This window comes from Heterocephalus glaber, unplaced genomic scaffold (genome assembly GCF_053883595.1).
Source record: "Heterocephalus glaber isolate CG9 unplaced genomic scaffold, H.glaber_assembly_v1.0 deba00001428, whole genome shotgun sequence".
Classification (NCBI taxonomy): Eukaryota; Metazoa; Chordata; class Mammalia; order Rodentia; family Bathyergidae; genus Heterocephalus; species Heterocephalus glaber.
Window position 1 is genome coordinate 19,421,260 of NW_028258293.1, and position 14,517 is coordinate 19,435,776.

At 46.8% G+C, this 14,517-nt stretch overlaps 1 protein-coding gene across 13 annotated transcripts in view; it reads left to right on the forward strand.

Moving 5' to 3' along the window:
• The first annotated feature begins 1,126 nt into the window (after positions 1–1,126).
• Positions 1,127–14,517, forward strand: part of Irag1 (inositol 1,4,5-triphosphate receptor associated 1) — a 111,909-nt gene continuing 98,518 nt past the window's right edge. For 5 of the 13 annotated variants that reach the window (XM_087211682.1, XM_087211684.1, XM_087211686.1 and 2 more), the window contains exon 1: positions 1,277–1,356. Coding sequence is in view for 4 of the 13 variants with exons in the window: in XM_087211679.1 (XP_087067805.1) it covers positions 1,211–1,277 (67 nt within the window). In the remaining 9 variants the exon portion in view is untranslated. Of the gene's footprint in view, positions 1,357–14,517 lie in introns of all 13 variants that reach the window. The other 8 variants (XM_087211679.1, XM_087211680.1, XM_087211681.1 and 5 more) reach the window with 4 other exon arrangements.

Here is a 14,517-nt window from a genome sequence, read left to right on the forward strand (position 1 = left end):
GTAGGTCCCAGCAGTCATTATCAGGAGGGCTCAAGACCACAGGCTTTGGGCTCCAATCCCTACTGCTTTTGCTTCTGACTGGTGAATGTTCTCTGGGGTGCCGAATGATGGTCTAGGGTGAGGGCTCCTAGATTTAGCAAATACAAATACAGGATGCCCAATTAAATTTGAACTCAAGATGAAGAACACACAGTCTTTTAGTACAGCATACCCCATGTCATATTTGGGACTTACTTGTACTGAAATAAGTATGTAACTTTTTAAATCTGAAATTTAAATGTAAGTGGGTTCTCTGTAGTTATCTAGCAACTCTATGCAGGGCTTCTTTGTGCTGTCTCTCATCCCAGAAGGCCTGGAGGTGCTATGTAGATGTCCTAAGCTTGGTGCTCCCTGGTCTTGGCCTTGGATGGGAACTCTACCCTAGGCAGGGAGAACGAGTATGAATAGGGTGTGGACTTCCAGGAGAGAGACAGCCCTTCCTCTTCTGGGCAGGCCCCAGGCAGGAAGCCCATACACGCTGACCCAGCACTTACGAGATGCTGGCACTGTGCACTGGCACGTGGATACCATTTCATTTCATTCCCTTGTTGACCCAGCAAGTTAGGTATGATCACTATTACCCTCCCTCCCCACTTTACAGATGAGGAGACTGAGGCTCCGCGATACAGACACCACAGGGCTATTAAGTGGGGGAGCAGGGATTGATCTTTGGAGCTGGTGCCAGGTCTGGGGTTAGCCAAATCTCCCAGGCCCTTCTCTTCAGTGATCCCAAGGTGGGAAGAACCCCAGCCCCCAAACCCTCAGAACAGGAAACATTCCCAGTCTCTGCTGGCATTGGGCCAGGGCCTTATCCAGGCTCACACACTTGCTGGAGACTCAGGGTCTCAGGTGGGTCTGCAGAGCCCCTGTATCCCCACCCAGCCAGGGCAGTGCCCAGCTGCATGAGCTGCCCATGGGTGCTGCCATCTGCTGTGTGGGATCCATAGGAGGGACTCAGGGTGAGTGGCTGCCTCACAGATCCAGCCTGTCTGAGGCCCAAGGCTGGCTGGTGGATCCCCTTCCCTTAGCCCCAGAGCTAGGCTGCAGGGGGCTCCCAGAGGAGCTCTGGCTCCAAGTCCCAGCCCCTCTTGGAGGAGGCGGGCAGCTGAGGCTCTGCAGCCAGAGGCTTCTCAGCTTGGAGCTCCAGAGCCAGATGTAACATTGACCTTAAATGGTAAAAGCTCCCCAGAGTGAAGAGAGGCTGGCCAGAGGAGGAAAGGGGAATAACTCAGTTTTAGGTAAGTCATCGCTATATCCTAGAATAACCTGCCTCTTCGGCCGGGAGGGAAGCAGAGGGATCCCTTCTCCTCCTTAAAGGTACAGGGTGCTGGGATGGGGGCGCTTCACTTGAACTTTCCAGGGGAGTTGGCTTTGTTGGGTGGCATTTCAGCAGAGTATTTTTATTGTTGCTGTCTTAAGTTTTAAATAAGAAGTCAATCTTGCCGGTCCTAACTTGATTCTGTTGTGCTCTTTTGCTGGCTGTTGGAAAGCACACACACCTTGGGTGAAGTGTGGCTTCTCACTGGAGGACACCCCCCACGCACACACCAGCTTTCATGGGGGTCCCTTTGTGGCACTGGAGGGATTATGCAAGCTTGCCAGGCCTGGCTTCCTTCCTTCTGTCCTTCCTGCGTCTCTCCTTCTGCCCTTTATGCCCCTGTATGTGAGCCCCATGCTGGCCCAGCCTGAGATCTCCACCCTTGACCCTGCCCCATCTCTGTCCCTGCCCCTCCTGTCCTGTGTTCTGGTCACAACCCATTTTTATCTCTGTCCTCATCTCTCCTTTTGTCCTCAGCTCCCCCACTTCCTGTACCCTTGCCTGGCTCCTTAAGGGGCTACACATTCTGTGTTTCTGCTTGGGCCCAGCCCTACTCCCCTCCAGGGGCCTGGCTTGAAGCTATTCCTAGAGTGAGCTGTTCTCAGACTGGCTTTCTCTGAAGGGAAGGCCAGTGGCAGCCAGAGGCCAGCTGCCTCGCTCCCTCCTGTGCAGTACACAGTCGTAAAAGCTGGAGAGGCTCTGCACTTGGTGTAAACAGCTGTGCAGCTGGGACCCCTGGCCAGCACTCTAGCCGTCCAGAGTGGCAGCTGCTGTTCTCCTAGCACCTCAGGCAGCTCTCAGGGTGGCAGGGGAAGCAAAGCAGGCTCAGGGCTTGGCTAGCCAGGCCTGATGCAGGGAAAAGCAAAAGCTTCCCAGGCTGTTATGCTGGGGCACCAGTGGGTGGTGATGCACCTGTGTGGGAGGTGGAGTTGCCCACCATCACACCAACACTGTTATGAGGAGGAAAGTCAGGTTAAGAGACTTGCCTAGGGTCATGCCATCAAGAAGAAGCAGAGCTGGGCTTGAACCCAGGTCTGTATGACTCTAACTCCAAGGCTCCTGCCCCTCAACACAACTGTGTGTGCCAATGGTGTCTTGCGATTTTTGATCTAATGAACAAAACAGCTGGCATTGTCATGTGTTTGCTCCATGATTCGGTGTGTGTGTGTGTGTGTGTGTGTGTGTGTTGTGTGTCTGCACATGTGCCGGGGGTGGCTGTATTCACAACTAACTGTCCCTTCCTCTATACTTGGTCGTAAGTGAGGTTTTCCTACAGACCCTCTCAGATCATCGGGGGGGGGGGTATCCATATGCTACCTGCTACATCATGATCAGTCAGCCCCATATATATTTTTTTGGTGGGAGGGGGAGCAAACGTTTAGTTCTTACCAAACACTGAGCACTGTTTCAAGCCTTTCCTGCATCATAACTCACTACTCCCACAGCCCTATACAGCTATGTGTAGCAGTGACTACACAGCTACACTGTGTAGTAGATCACCACTACTATGGTACTATGATTACCATCCTCATCAGGCGGCACCACTGCTGGCATTTGACACTGGACAGCTGTCCCTGGAGACTCTGCTCTGGGCCACCATGCTCTGCCCACCTCTCTGAGAGGAGAGTGAGAGAAGCACCGATCCTGTTCCAGCACACGCATCTGGGCCATCACATGTGGTGGCATGAGCCCCTTAGAGCCATGTTAAGAGTGATGTATCATTACCTCGGTATTACAGGTGAGGACATGTGAGCTACAGGGGTTAAAGGACTTGTCCAAGCTCACCCAGACACCAAGAGGGACAGCAGAGGATTTAAATAGCATCTTAGGTAAATGTTGTTAGGGCCATGTGACACCATTCAAGGGAACTAAATTCCCAAGCAGCCCACCCAGCAGGCTCATTGCTTTGGGATAAAGGGTTTGTGAGCCCACGAGAGGAAGCTAGAATCCTTGCCTAATGGGCTGAGTTGCCCAGAATGAGTTCTCAGCTCCACTGACAGCCTGGCCTCTTTCCTCACCAGCCTGTGCAATGAAGCTGGACAGACGCACCCCACACCTCTAGCAGGGGTAGAGATTGAACCCAGAGTTTCCCACTGTGTGTCCAACACCCAGAATGATACCACGAGCATGCTAAGTATTCAGGATCAGTTATCTTTGGGCAAATAAATGGATATAATGCTTATTACAAAGTGTCCTGGTTAAACAGGGCCCTAGGTTTATCATGCACATGTTGCTGGTGGCCAGCTTCTTCTAGTCTGGCTTGCAAGGATGCAGGGTGGGATTTTTACATCCACCCCTCCCCACTTGCCACCACTACTGGTGGGCCCACAGAGCCACTGAGCTGGCCCACAGCATCCTCACTATAGCTTGACAACCAGCAGAGCCAGCTGGACGGAGAGGAGGGAGCCTGGAGCACTCAGATTCCACCCCTGCCCCTGTGCCTTGGGGAGCTGTCTGAGACAGGGTAGGGAGATGGAGAAGGGAGATGTGGTGCAGAGCATGCACAAGGAAAGGGGAGGAAATGGATATTAATCGAACTCTCACTCTGTGCCAGGATCTGGGTCAGATTATTTCATTTCATCCTTGTTAGAGATGAACACACTGTGGTCCTGTGAGGGATCCAGCGGCTGGTGGTGAGCAGGGTTTCCAGCTCAGGTTGCCTCAATCCAAGTTGGGCACTTCCTGCATTAGATGTCACCCTGCCTCTAGTTAGCAGCTCAGGTCCTTGGAGGCCAGATTCTTGAGTTCAGGTCACAGCCCAGGGCAGTCTCACCTGAGGACCTTCAGGCCTGCCAGTGCCTTGCACAGGTGATGCCTGCCCATGACCTTGGACAAGCCCCACCTTCTCTGCCACAGCTCTCTCTAGGGAGGCAGAAAGCAGGTAGCAGTCAGTCAGTCAGACAAAAAAACCTTTTTTCCCAGCCAGCAATAGATGTTAAAAACAAAAAACAAAGGGCCAGGGATTTAGCTCAGTGGTTCCAGCACCTGCCTTGCAAGCGCAAGGTCCCAAGTTTGATCCCCGGTACCCAAAACAAACAAAACAAAACACAAAAAACAAAAACAGTTTTCTAAGGCCAGGTTTAGATCTGGTTACTTTCTTCTATTGCTTCTTTTTTTTTGGTACTAGAGATTAAACTTGGAACCTTACACTTGTGAGGCAGGCAGCAGAACCACTGAGCTAAATCCCCGGCCCCTTGTATTGCTTCTTAAAAATCTAAAATTTTTATTCATTTTTTTCTGGTATATGTTCTTTGTTCAATTTTCTTAGGGAATATGGAACTGAGTATGTATAAGAAATTCAGAAATAAATATAAAGATTTAAAAACCCTCCAGAATCCCATCACTCAGAGATAAATACTGTTAATATTATAGTATATTTTTTCTTTATATTTCTCTATACTTCAGAAAACTAAGCTCTTACTGAAAATGTGATTTTGTAGTCTCTTTATTTAACTGAGTATTCAGTTACAATCATTTTCCCATATCATTAAAGATTCTTTAAAACTTTTTTTTTTTTTTTTGGTACCAGGGATCAAACTTGGGACCTTGCGTTTGCAAGGCAGGCAGCAGCACCACTGAGCTAAATCCCTGGCCCTAAAACATTTTTTAATGGCTGGATAAGATATAGTAATTTTAGCTGTGCAACAGTTTAATCACCCTTCCTATCATTGACTTTTACAGTGTGCGTTTCCTTTGTCACTATCTCAGTGACACACACAATGTGCCAGTTTCCCATATGCCTGTGGTGTTTGGAGACTCAACTCTCAGTGGTGGGCTTATGTCGTGTGGCCCACAGTGTGGCCCTGCTCTGCAGGATGACGCTAAGTAGGATCCTGACCCAGCCCTACACAGACGAAATCACACTTCGAGAACATTACTTCCTCTTCAGTTCTTCTCAGTCCTTTGTATTAAGGAGGGGTCCTCTGAGGCTCGGTGACCAGCTGTCCGTGCTTGTCTGGGGACAGGTCTGGGCAGATCAGGAAGCTGGTCACCTTCATTTGAATCCAGTGCTTCAACATCTTTCTGACTCTTATTGCTCTTTTTGACAAAATGACAACAGGTCTCAGGCAGGGCGCCTTTGATATGCATTAGCTAGCATTTAATAACAGTTTCCATTACATTTACTTTTACCATAACTCTATTTGTGGTAAGTGGTACAGATTTTCCCATTTAAGATAGGGACAAAAAATTTCCCTTTAAATAACAATGATAGTGGTAGCTAGGGCTCACTGAGTGCTTGCTGTGGGTTAGGTGTGTTCTAATGCTTTACATGCAGTAGCCGTAGAACAGCTCAGCAACCCCTGGAAGTAGTTATCATCATTATCTTCAGTATACATATAAGGAAACTGAGGCACAGTAAGGAACTTGCCCAACAACACAAAGCTAATAGATTTCAATCTTGGCTTTTCGGCTTATGGTTATTGAAATGAAATAATATTAAGTAAATACATGTATAAATTAAATGCAGTTATGAGTAGAAAAAGTAGTGTGCAAATAACCCAAGTGTAGGAAGACTGGCTTGGTGGAATCAGGGTATCATGAGTGTAGGGTGTGTGGGGCACTGAGCCTTTCTAGCAAAACCAAGGGAGAAGCTGGAAGAGGCTGACCACACACTGCTCGCAGCCTGGCCATAGAGGTGGGATATTCTCGGAGTGGCCTCCCTGGGGAAGGACGCACAGAGGCCAGAGAGTTCTGCTGCTGACACACCATCCAAGAGGATGTTTCCAGCAAGCCCAAGACTCTGGTCATCAGAAGGAGAAAGCCTGAAGATCCCCTTGACTTTGCTCATGATAGTGTGGTCCAAGGCACACTGGACCTGACTGGGGACATGGGCTCAGCACTGACCAGCTCTTCCCTGGTCATCACAATGGGGCAATGGTGCCTCATGTTGGAAGCAGCCTGGTCCCATGATAGGAAGATGGACCCTGGAGTGGCCACTGGACTCTATGTTTTGAGCTACGGCAGTCTCTTGGGGCCTCAGTTTCCTCTCCTGCAGTAATGGCAGTGTCCACTTTGCAGGATTAAATCCCTTAGTCCAGTGTCTATTCCTGGTGCCCAGTATGCATCAGCTACTGTATTATTATTTCTAGCATCCATCTGTCCCCCTCCGAGGATTCCACCAAGAAGACTGCTGTACTGGGTTTGAGGCTCCGGGTATCCGTAATCCACTGTCATGTTCTTACCTCTATATTCCCACCAAGCAGAGTAGCAGACTTATTCTCTACCATATTAGACTTTGATACCTGGTAGAGTCTTTAAGGTGACCCAGTAAATAATATCTCTTTCCTTTCCTTAAGTTTGGAAGCCCATTGACATTCTGAGACCAGTATCCACCATGTGACTGAGAAAGTTGGTGTTGGAGAATGTGGAGAATGTGGACAGGCAAGCAGATTTTCTAGCAGCACATTAAACAGATTGAGCTCAGCCCTTTGTAGTGGCCTGCAGTGGAGACAGGGCCCTCCTTTAACCTTGGAGCCTGAAGGAGCTGAGCAGAAAGTGTGTTCCCTGTGTCCTGCTCATTCCTTTGCGAAAGGGCAGAGGAAAGGATTGAGCTGCTGCTGCTGCTGCTGCTCCTCAGGACTTGCCACTGTCAGATCTGTTTCCCCCGGTGGAGACTGGACTGACACAATTTTGAGCAGCTCAGAGAGGGCCTAGTCAGTCCAGTTGCAAAGCTGGTCTCTCAGGTGCCATGCACCTCCTGAGTCTTGTGCTGTGGCCTAGTAAGAGACAGAGAGGGCTGAGGCTGCAGGGACCACCGTATGTTGCCAAGAGGGTGGGAACTCTAGCTCCTGCTTTTCCTACTACATGGAGCCTCACCCTTTTTCCTCTGCAGATGCCTGCTGGAGGTCTTGTTTGGTGTAAGCCTTCCCTGGAGAAGACAGGCATCCAACCAGAAGCATCTGAAAGTATTTTTCTTTCTTCCACAGAAGTTCCATTTAGGCAACTCCAGACAGGAAGCACATGATCTCTTAATTCCCTCCTTCTCTGGGTTACTTCATATAGGTAGACAAGTAAGGATGGGAGAATGGAACTGCCATTGTTTGAGCGCAAGATACATGTCAAGCATTTTAGATATAATATCTTAGTGAATCCATGTGTGAGTCATCTAAGGGAGATGTTTATGACTGAACTAACTCAGTGATGTTAGGTCCCTTATTCAACACCACGAACTAGTAGCTAGTTAGTAAGAATGAGAAGTTAAACCAAAAAACCCCATCAGATCCCCAGCCCCCAGCTCTTTGCATCTCTCTGTGGCTTACATGGCAGTCACAGAGCAGGGGAAAATGTCCAGCCCTTAGTTCCTGCTCCTACAAGAACAAAGCCCAGGAGGCCCTGGCACTGCTGCTCAGAACAGAGGCCCAGAGCCTTCTTTCAATATGTGACAGTCTCGTGACCTTGTCCATGAACAAGCCCTTTCTTCACTTTAAAAGGAAAACACCTGTCTAAAACCGTGAGCTTTCTGCTGGTAAGAAATGCCTTACTCTATACTGTGAGTCTTGAGTCACTGTGGCTCACCAAGATTCGTACCCTGAAAGTTCATAGACATTGCCATAGTCACTAGAGGCAGTGATTGACCTGGGTTCAAATCCCAAGTCCACAATTTATTATGTGACTTCGAACAAATGACCTAACCTCTCTGTCTCACTCTCCTTATCTATAAAGAAGGGCTGATGCTCAAGGGGTTGCTATGAAGATGAAATGGCCTACTGTACCTCCGGTACTGACACATGTACAAGTACTCAAAAATAAGAATAATTATGTGGGTTCAGATTACCATCAAGCATATGGACCCCATATCTTCAGGTTTCCCCGAGGGCTGTCTTGTCTTGATATTTTCAACCTGTGTGAGGATTGGATCTCAGGTAGAAAGAACATAACATCTTCCTGGGGTTCTAACTCAAGACACTTTTCTCCTTTTCCAGCTGAGGCCCAGCTGGTCCCTAAGGTAGGTTGGAAGGCAGTGACAATGAGGCTGGGTGTTGTCAGAAGAAACCTGGCCACTTGGCTTCTGAGTGGCCTCCCTAGGACTATTTAACATCACAGGGGAGTTCTAGAGTCCCAGGCCTGTTCCTAAGCTTGAAATAAGACATGTAGACTGACTCACAATAATCAAGCTCGCAAGCCTGAGTCTGAATGCTTATGTGCTAATATACTATGGAAGACACCGTTGTCCATGACAAAATCGCTGGGAAGATAGGGATTTTGGTCAAAGGCAGAAAGTTCTGAGGGGTAGTTCACCTTACCATAATGTGGCTGATGAACTATCGCTGTCCAAATAGAGACTCCTCAGAGCTCAGGAGGGGCAACTCTCCTCTGGGAAGTAGAGGTGAGTCTTTTTGCTGTAAAAAAGTACTTTATAAATGGTCGCCTCATTAAATAGCCTATCTCCAGGCTTTGGTTCGCAAATATCAGAAACTTAACGTTACACAATTTAAGAGAAAGTTTTGATTTAACGGAAGGTATTTCAGACCCTCAAAGAAAGACATGGTAACTGGAGTTCAGTACCTGGAGTAGCTCTGGGGGCTGCCACATGAAGGTACCAGCCTGCCCCGAAGCAGAAGGCTTCAAGGTGTTTTTCCTCTCGTATATTTTACTATTAAAAATTTTTGAGCATATACCTCCATCTTATGTATACTTTAAGAATTTAAATCATTTCCATAAACTATTTTACTAATAGGTTAAATATTTTATAAAACATAAAAACAAAACTTTTTAAAGAATGAGAAAAATTGAATATGAAAATGGTGCTCTTTAAAAAAATATGCTGCTTTGACCAAGTTACTTTAGCATGAAAATATAATTAATAACAGAAGTATAAAGTATAAAACCTAGGTGAAAGCTGTCCTTAGTAGCTTCATTGCTTCAGAATGGCAAGGGAAGAGGGTGATGCTATGGCATTCACTGAGATGGGATAGGATTTGGGGCCAATCTTTGTGTGGGTTCCTTAAACCAGCTTATGTGATATTATTACTTGTGAGTTAATTAGAATAAAGTGATTTTCTTCCCCCCCCAAAAATCCAGTACCAACAATTTTTCTGCTTTGTGAACCCTAAAAGGATTCTTTAGTAAGAGATACATAACTGATTATGCTTTACTATTTTCAAAAATCTGGGTTTGGCACTTTGACTAACCTTTGTTTTTCATGACTGTCATGGATAAAAGTGGCACTATATAAATCAGACCCTCGACAAGAACCAAATCCAAGTCAGATGGTTCAAGACGCTTCAACAAACAAACTATGTACAGAAGTGTGGGAGCCAACAAGGGCTGGGGCTGAGTGGTACAGAAACTAGCAACGGCAGGAAGTCATTACCAACCCTAGGCAGGAGGCGCAAGAGAAAGAAGTACTGTTGGCAGAAGCCGGTGAGCTCAGGAGCCTGGGAAGTGGATCCTTCCAGAATGTGCTGTAGCTAGCGAGGGATGTGGTCCCTGCCAGGTTGCAGTGCTGAAGCGAGTAGGCAGCAGGAAAAGGAAGTCCCAACCTCTTTCTCCTCCCAGCTCCTACTGGCTCATCAGCCAAACCCAGCCATGAGGAAGGCCAAACAATACATCCATATTGAGAGTCATCCTGGAGCAGAATGGAAAATGGCTCCAGACAGGGCAGGGGGAAAGGGAGGGAGGGAAGACAAGACAGGAAATCCAGCTCGTGTGAACAGAGTGCTAAATTTCCAATTTTATCCACCAGTTTGGGTAACATTGTTGAGCTGCTTGTAAATTTACCACCACTAGCAGTATCTTCACTCCACATTTCTTGCAGGAAGCTTTTAAACTACATTTCCATTTTATGATAGACAGTTTGGTTACGGCTAGGCGTTATATTTCATGAATCCACTTGGGCATATATAAATCATGTCATCCTTCACTGAAAGCAAATGAATAATAGGAGCTATGTCAGTGTCTTAGCATTGTGGAATTCCCCCATCCCCTTAGGATGTCTCACATACTGGACATGACAGTGATCTGAATATGGACTGAATAAGGGCACCATTGCCAATGTGCTTATTAAACATTAAGGAGGTTTACTGTGTTCCTACTCTTTAATAAAAATAGAAGCTTCCCATTTTCCTTCTATATTACACTGGGCTGTATTATATTCCTTGGCCTTTGTAAACGCCACTGTGAAGACCACTGCTCTAGGGGACAGGCCCAGCTTGATCAGATTCCTATTATTCCTTTGACAGTCTCTGTCTTTGTACTCGGGAGAAAGATTCTAACAGGCCCATCTTGGGATCAATATCCATGGTCATTGGTCAGGACCATGAGACTCAGATATGGCCTTGGGGTGCCATCCTTTGTATATAGGGGCTCCCCCTAAGAGGGGAAATTGCTAAATGAAAAAGTGTCTTCAAAGAATGCTGTCACCTATTTGTTTGTAATGGCCTTTCTATCCTCTCTTCTGGAAGTCTCAGTCGTCAAACCTCCCACCTCCTCAGCACCACACAGAGAATTTCATTGTGTCCATTGCATGAGAGGTTTGAACCTGTTAATACACTGGAGAGCAGCTCCATTTCCCTGCCTTCATCCCTGTTCACGACCGACATTCCCAACTGGTCTGGGGTGCACAGGACTTTCCCTGACTTGGAGGCAAATTGTTTCTCCTGGACCCAGTGGAGGAAAATGGATGTGGCTGGTGATGGACCTCAAGGTCTGGTGCCTTAGGCCAGGAAACACCTGACAAGTTGTTCCTTTCTCGTAATTCCTACATTTTAGAAAGCACATTTGCCTAGGCTCACAAACAAAAAAGTCTAACTTGCAGTCTTCCATTTGCTGAGATCTGCAGGAACTTGTTTTATATGACAATAACAAGAGTATTGATACCAAAACAGCTATTGTTTATTGAGTACCAGCTAAATGCAATCTCCTCAAGTTCACCAGATCTCCACTGAAGGAACCCTGATGGGCAACCAAGGCCTGCTGGAGCCCCCACTACCCAATTCTGAGCTTCATCCTTTCCATCCCTCTATGTCAGTGTCCCCACCAGAAGGACACCCGCCTGCTCCCAGAGCTGGAGTGTGCAGAGCAGATGATCCTCTACCAAGGGAGAAGAGGGACCAGGCTCCAGCAGCTACCTTTGGTAGCAACAAAAAGAGAGTGTGTAGGCATTCCCTTTAGCTGTAAATGTTTTCTTAAAAACATAGACTTCCATTTTCTTTGGATCTGGTGCCCATGCCAGCTGTCTCCAGAAATACTGCACAGGCTTTTGGAAACCTCCATCGAGCAGGCTGGACACAACTCCACCAGGCCAGGCTGGAGGCCACTGCCTCTTTGCTACTCCAAAGAGGTTGCAGAATCCTCAGCACAAGGGATTCTTTCCTCCTCAGAAGGACAAGGGATCACTCTGGAGGATGAACAAAAGAATAGGGAAGAAATTCAGAAGATGAGGTTAAACTCATGGGACACACATTAGCCCAGGATTCCAGAAGGTGACAGAGGCCTAGAAAAATGTAAAAGTTATTCTCTTTGCCAAGTCACTTCATCCTACTTACCGACTCTCAGCCTCTGCATCTGAAAAACAGACATAAAAGAGTCTGCCTTCTGCATAAGCGCAGGGACCCGAGTTCGATCCGTGGTAACCCCCCCCCCCCAAAAGAATCTGCCTTGCAGTACCTCTGTAGAATAAATTAAATTTTGGGTATGAAATAGCTTAGGCAACAGAAAGCTCTAAACAGCGAGAAGTTAGTATTAAAAACCAGGAACATCCTTTAAGGCTTATAGTCAGGAGATGGCAATTGCTATGGAACAGATGCCTCTAAAATCCCTTGGACTCTTCTCAGGGAGAGCTAAGCAGACTCAATATGTCTGTGAGGACTAGAGATAGCATGACAGGCACCTTCCAGTAAACACAGGATTTCCAGAAGACTTGGCAATTCCACTCCTAGGCATACACCTCAAAGAATTGAAAACAGGTGTTCAAAAAACCCCTCATATAATAATATTTATAGTAATACTATTCACAATGGCTAAAGAATAGAAATAACTGTCTATCAACTGACGAACAATAAACAAAATATGGTGTCTGCATACAATATTATATTATTCAGCTACAAAAAAGAATAAAGTTCTGATGCATGTTATGATGTGGTTGGACCTGTAAACCTGTATCTAAGTGAAAGAAGCCAGACATAGGGCCGGGGATTTAGCCCAGTGGTTCCATCGCCTGCCTCGCAAGCTCAAGGACCTGAGTTCGATCCCCGGTACCAAAAAAAAAAAACAAAAAAGAAGCCAGACACAAAAAGTCACGTATTGTATGACTTTGTTCATATGAACTGTCTAGCACAGGTAAATTTATATAGAGATAGAGCAGATGAGTAGTCACCAGGAAGCGGGGACGGGGAGGAATGGAAGAGTGGCCTGCTTCATGGGCACGGTGTTTCCATTTGGAGAAATAAAAAAGTTCTGCAACTAGATATAGTAATAGAGGCTCCACACTGCGAATGTGCCTAGTACCATTGAATTGTACACATTAAAATGGTTAAAATTACAAATTTTGTTGTTCATATTTTGTATTAATTAAAAACAAAAACAATGCCCCTCAAAACAACAAAACAAGTTTCCCGATGAAGGGAAAGCATGACCCAAAGTTTAGGCTCCCTCTCCTAGCATATGGCTGAGGAAATGGGGTGGGGGATGCCGAGCTTGTTAACTAGAAGTTAAGGTTTGTGTCAACAAATTCACCAAAGGCCTATGTGGGCAAACTTTGCACGAGGTCCTCAAGAGGATCCGGATATGAGTAAGATGTTCTCCTTGCTCTCAACATGTATATAAACAACTCTCACCTAAGACAGGCTAAGCAACACTATATATGGGAAGAAATTCAGGGCAGGAAGACCTTTCCTCAGTGTGGGGCCATTGCCGAATGCTTCTTAGATGATAAGAGAGTTGAGTGGGTGGGATTCGGGCAAGCAGGTGAGAATGAAGTGGAAGGTCTCCCCAGGAAAGGTCTTGAGATGGGAGAGTGGAGGAAGTGGGTCAGAGTGGGAGCAGACTGGTGTGACTGGGGCACGAGACCTACAGAACAAGTGGAGCTGGTCATGAGAGATAATCCAAATGGCAATCAGGACCAGATTGTGGAAGGCTTTGGAGGTGGAGACAAGGAAGTCAGGATTTGATCTCTAGGTAGTAGAAGGTCAAGGAGCATTCTAAGCCCATGTTTGAGAGTGGGAGAAAGTGTGCTGAGGGCAAGAGATTAGGACAGGGAGAGGAGCTATAGCGCCGTCTCTGTGAGGGCTAAGGAGGGCCCCACCAGAGCAAGGGCAGTGGAAAGGGGGCAGGTAAACAAACTCTGTTTGGCTTCACATTGGCCAGGATCCTTCTTTGCATGGTCTAGAAATTCACTCAAATTAGATTAGACAATTATCAGAATTTTCTGGATAACACAGTTGAGAAGTGTAGGGCAATTTCAGATATGACTGAGTTCATGGCTTATTTCTCCTCTCTCTCTCTCTCTCTCAACTGCCATTGGTATTAAATTCATTCTCAGATGGCCTCTTCCTCGTGGTGGCTAGAGACACTCAATCTGCATTTAAGTCAGAGAGCCCATGCAGTGCTTATAGATTCTGACCATTTAGTTGTTAGAAGTTTGGAGGTCAGTCTCCAAGAGGCAGGAGTATGCTCATTCTTTGTATCCCTCCTGCCCTATGAAGACAGGCAGCAGGGAACCATGGTCTGTAGCGAGAGAAGTGAGGAGAATAAATCTCTGGGCTTGGGAGTATGAGCTGGACAAAGGTGGCCACTCAAAGGCATTCACTGCAGACAAACTTGATGAACACCTCAGCTTGGTTGAGGAGCATCTGTCAGTCAGGGAGGAGGGAAGAAATGACATTCTATGCATAAGGAACAGGATGTACAAAGGCACTGAGGCACACATGGAGAGACAAGTCATGATGATAAAATTTCCAGGGATGTTAGAATAATCTTACCAAAGAAAGACCAGCCCTGTGGAAATGGCTTCCTTTGGCGTCAACAGCAGGCCAGAGGCTCAGGGTCTCCCAGGTGATTCTATTTCCCCAACCTTCATTTTTAGGAATTAAGTCCCAACTCAATGACAGAGAGCCACCCAGGCCACTTCTCCAAGGGACCATTTCTGTCCTTCCCAGCCATGTGCCAGGTTAAAGGCCTCCCACTTGGTAACAATAACAGACAGGCATAAATCTCAAGAA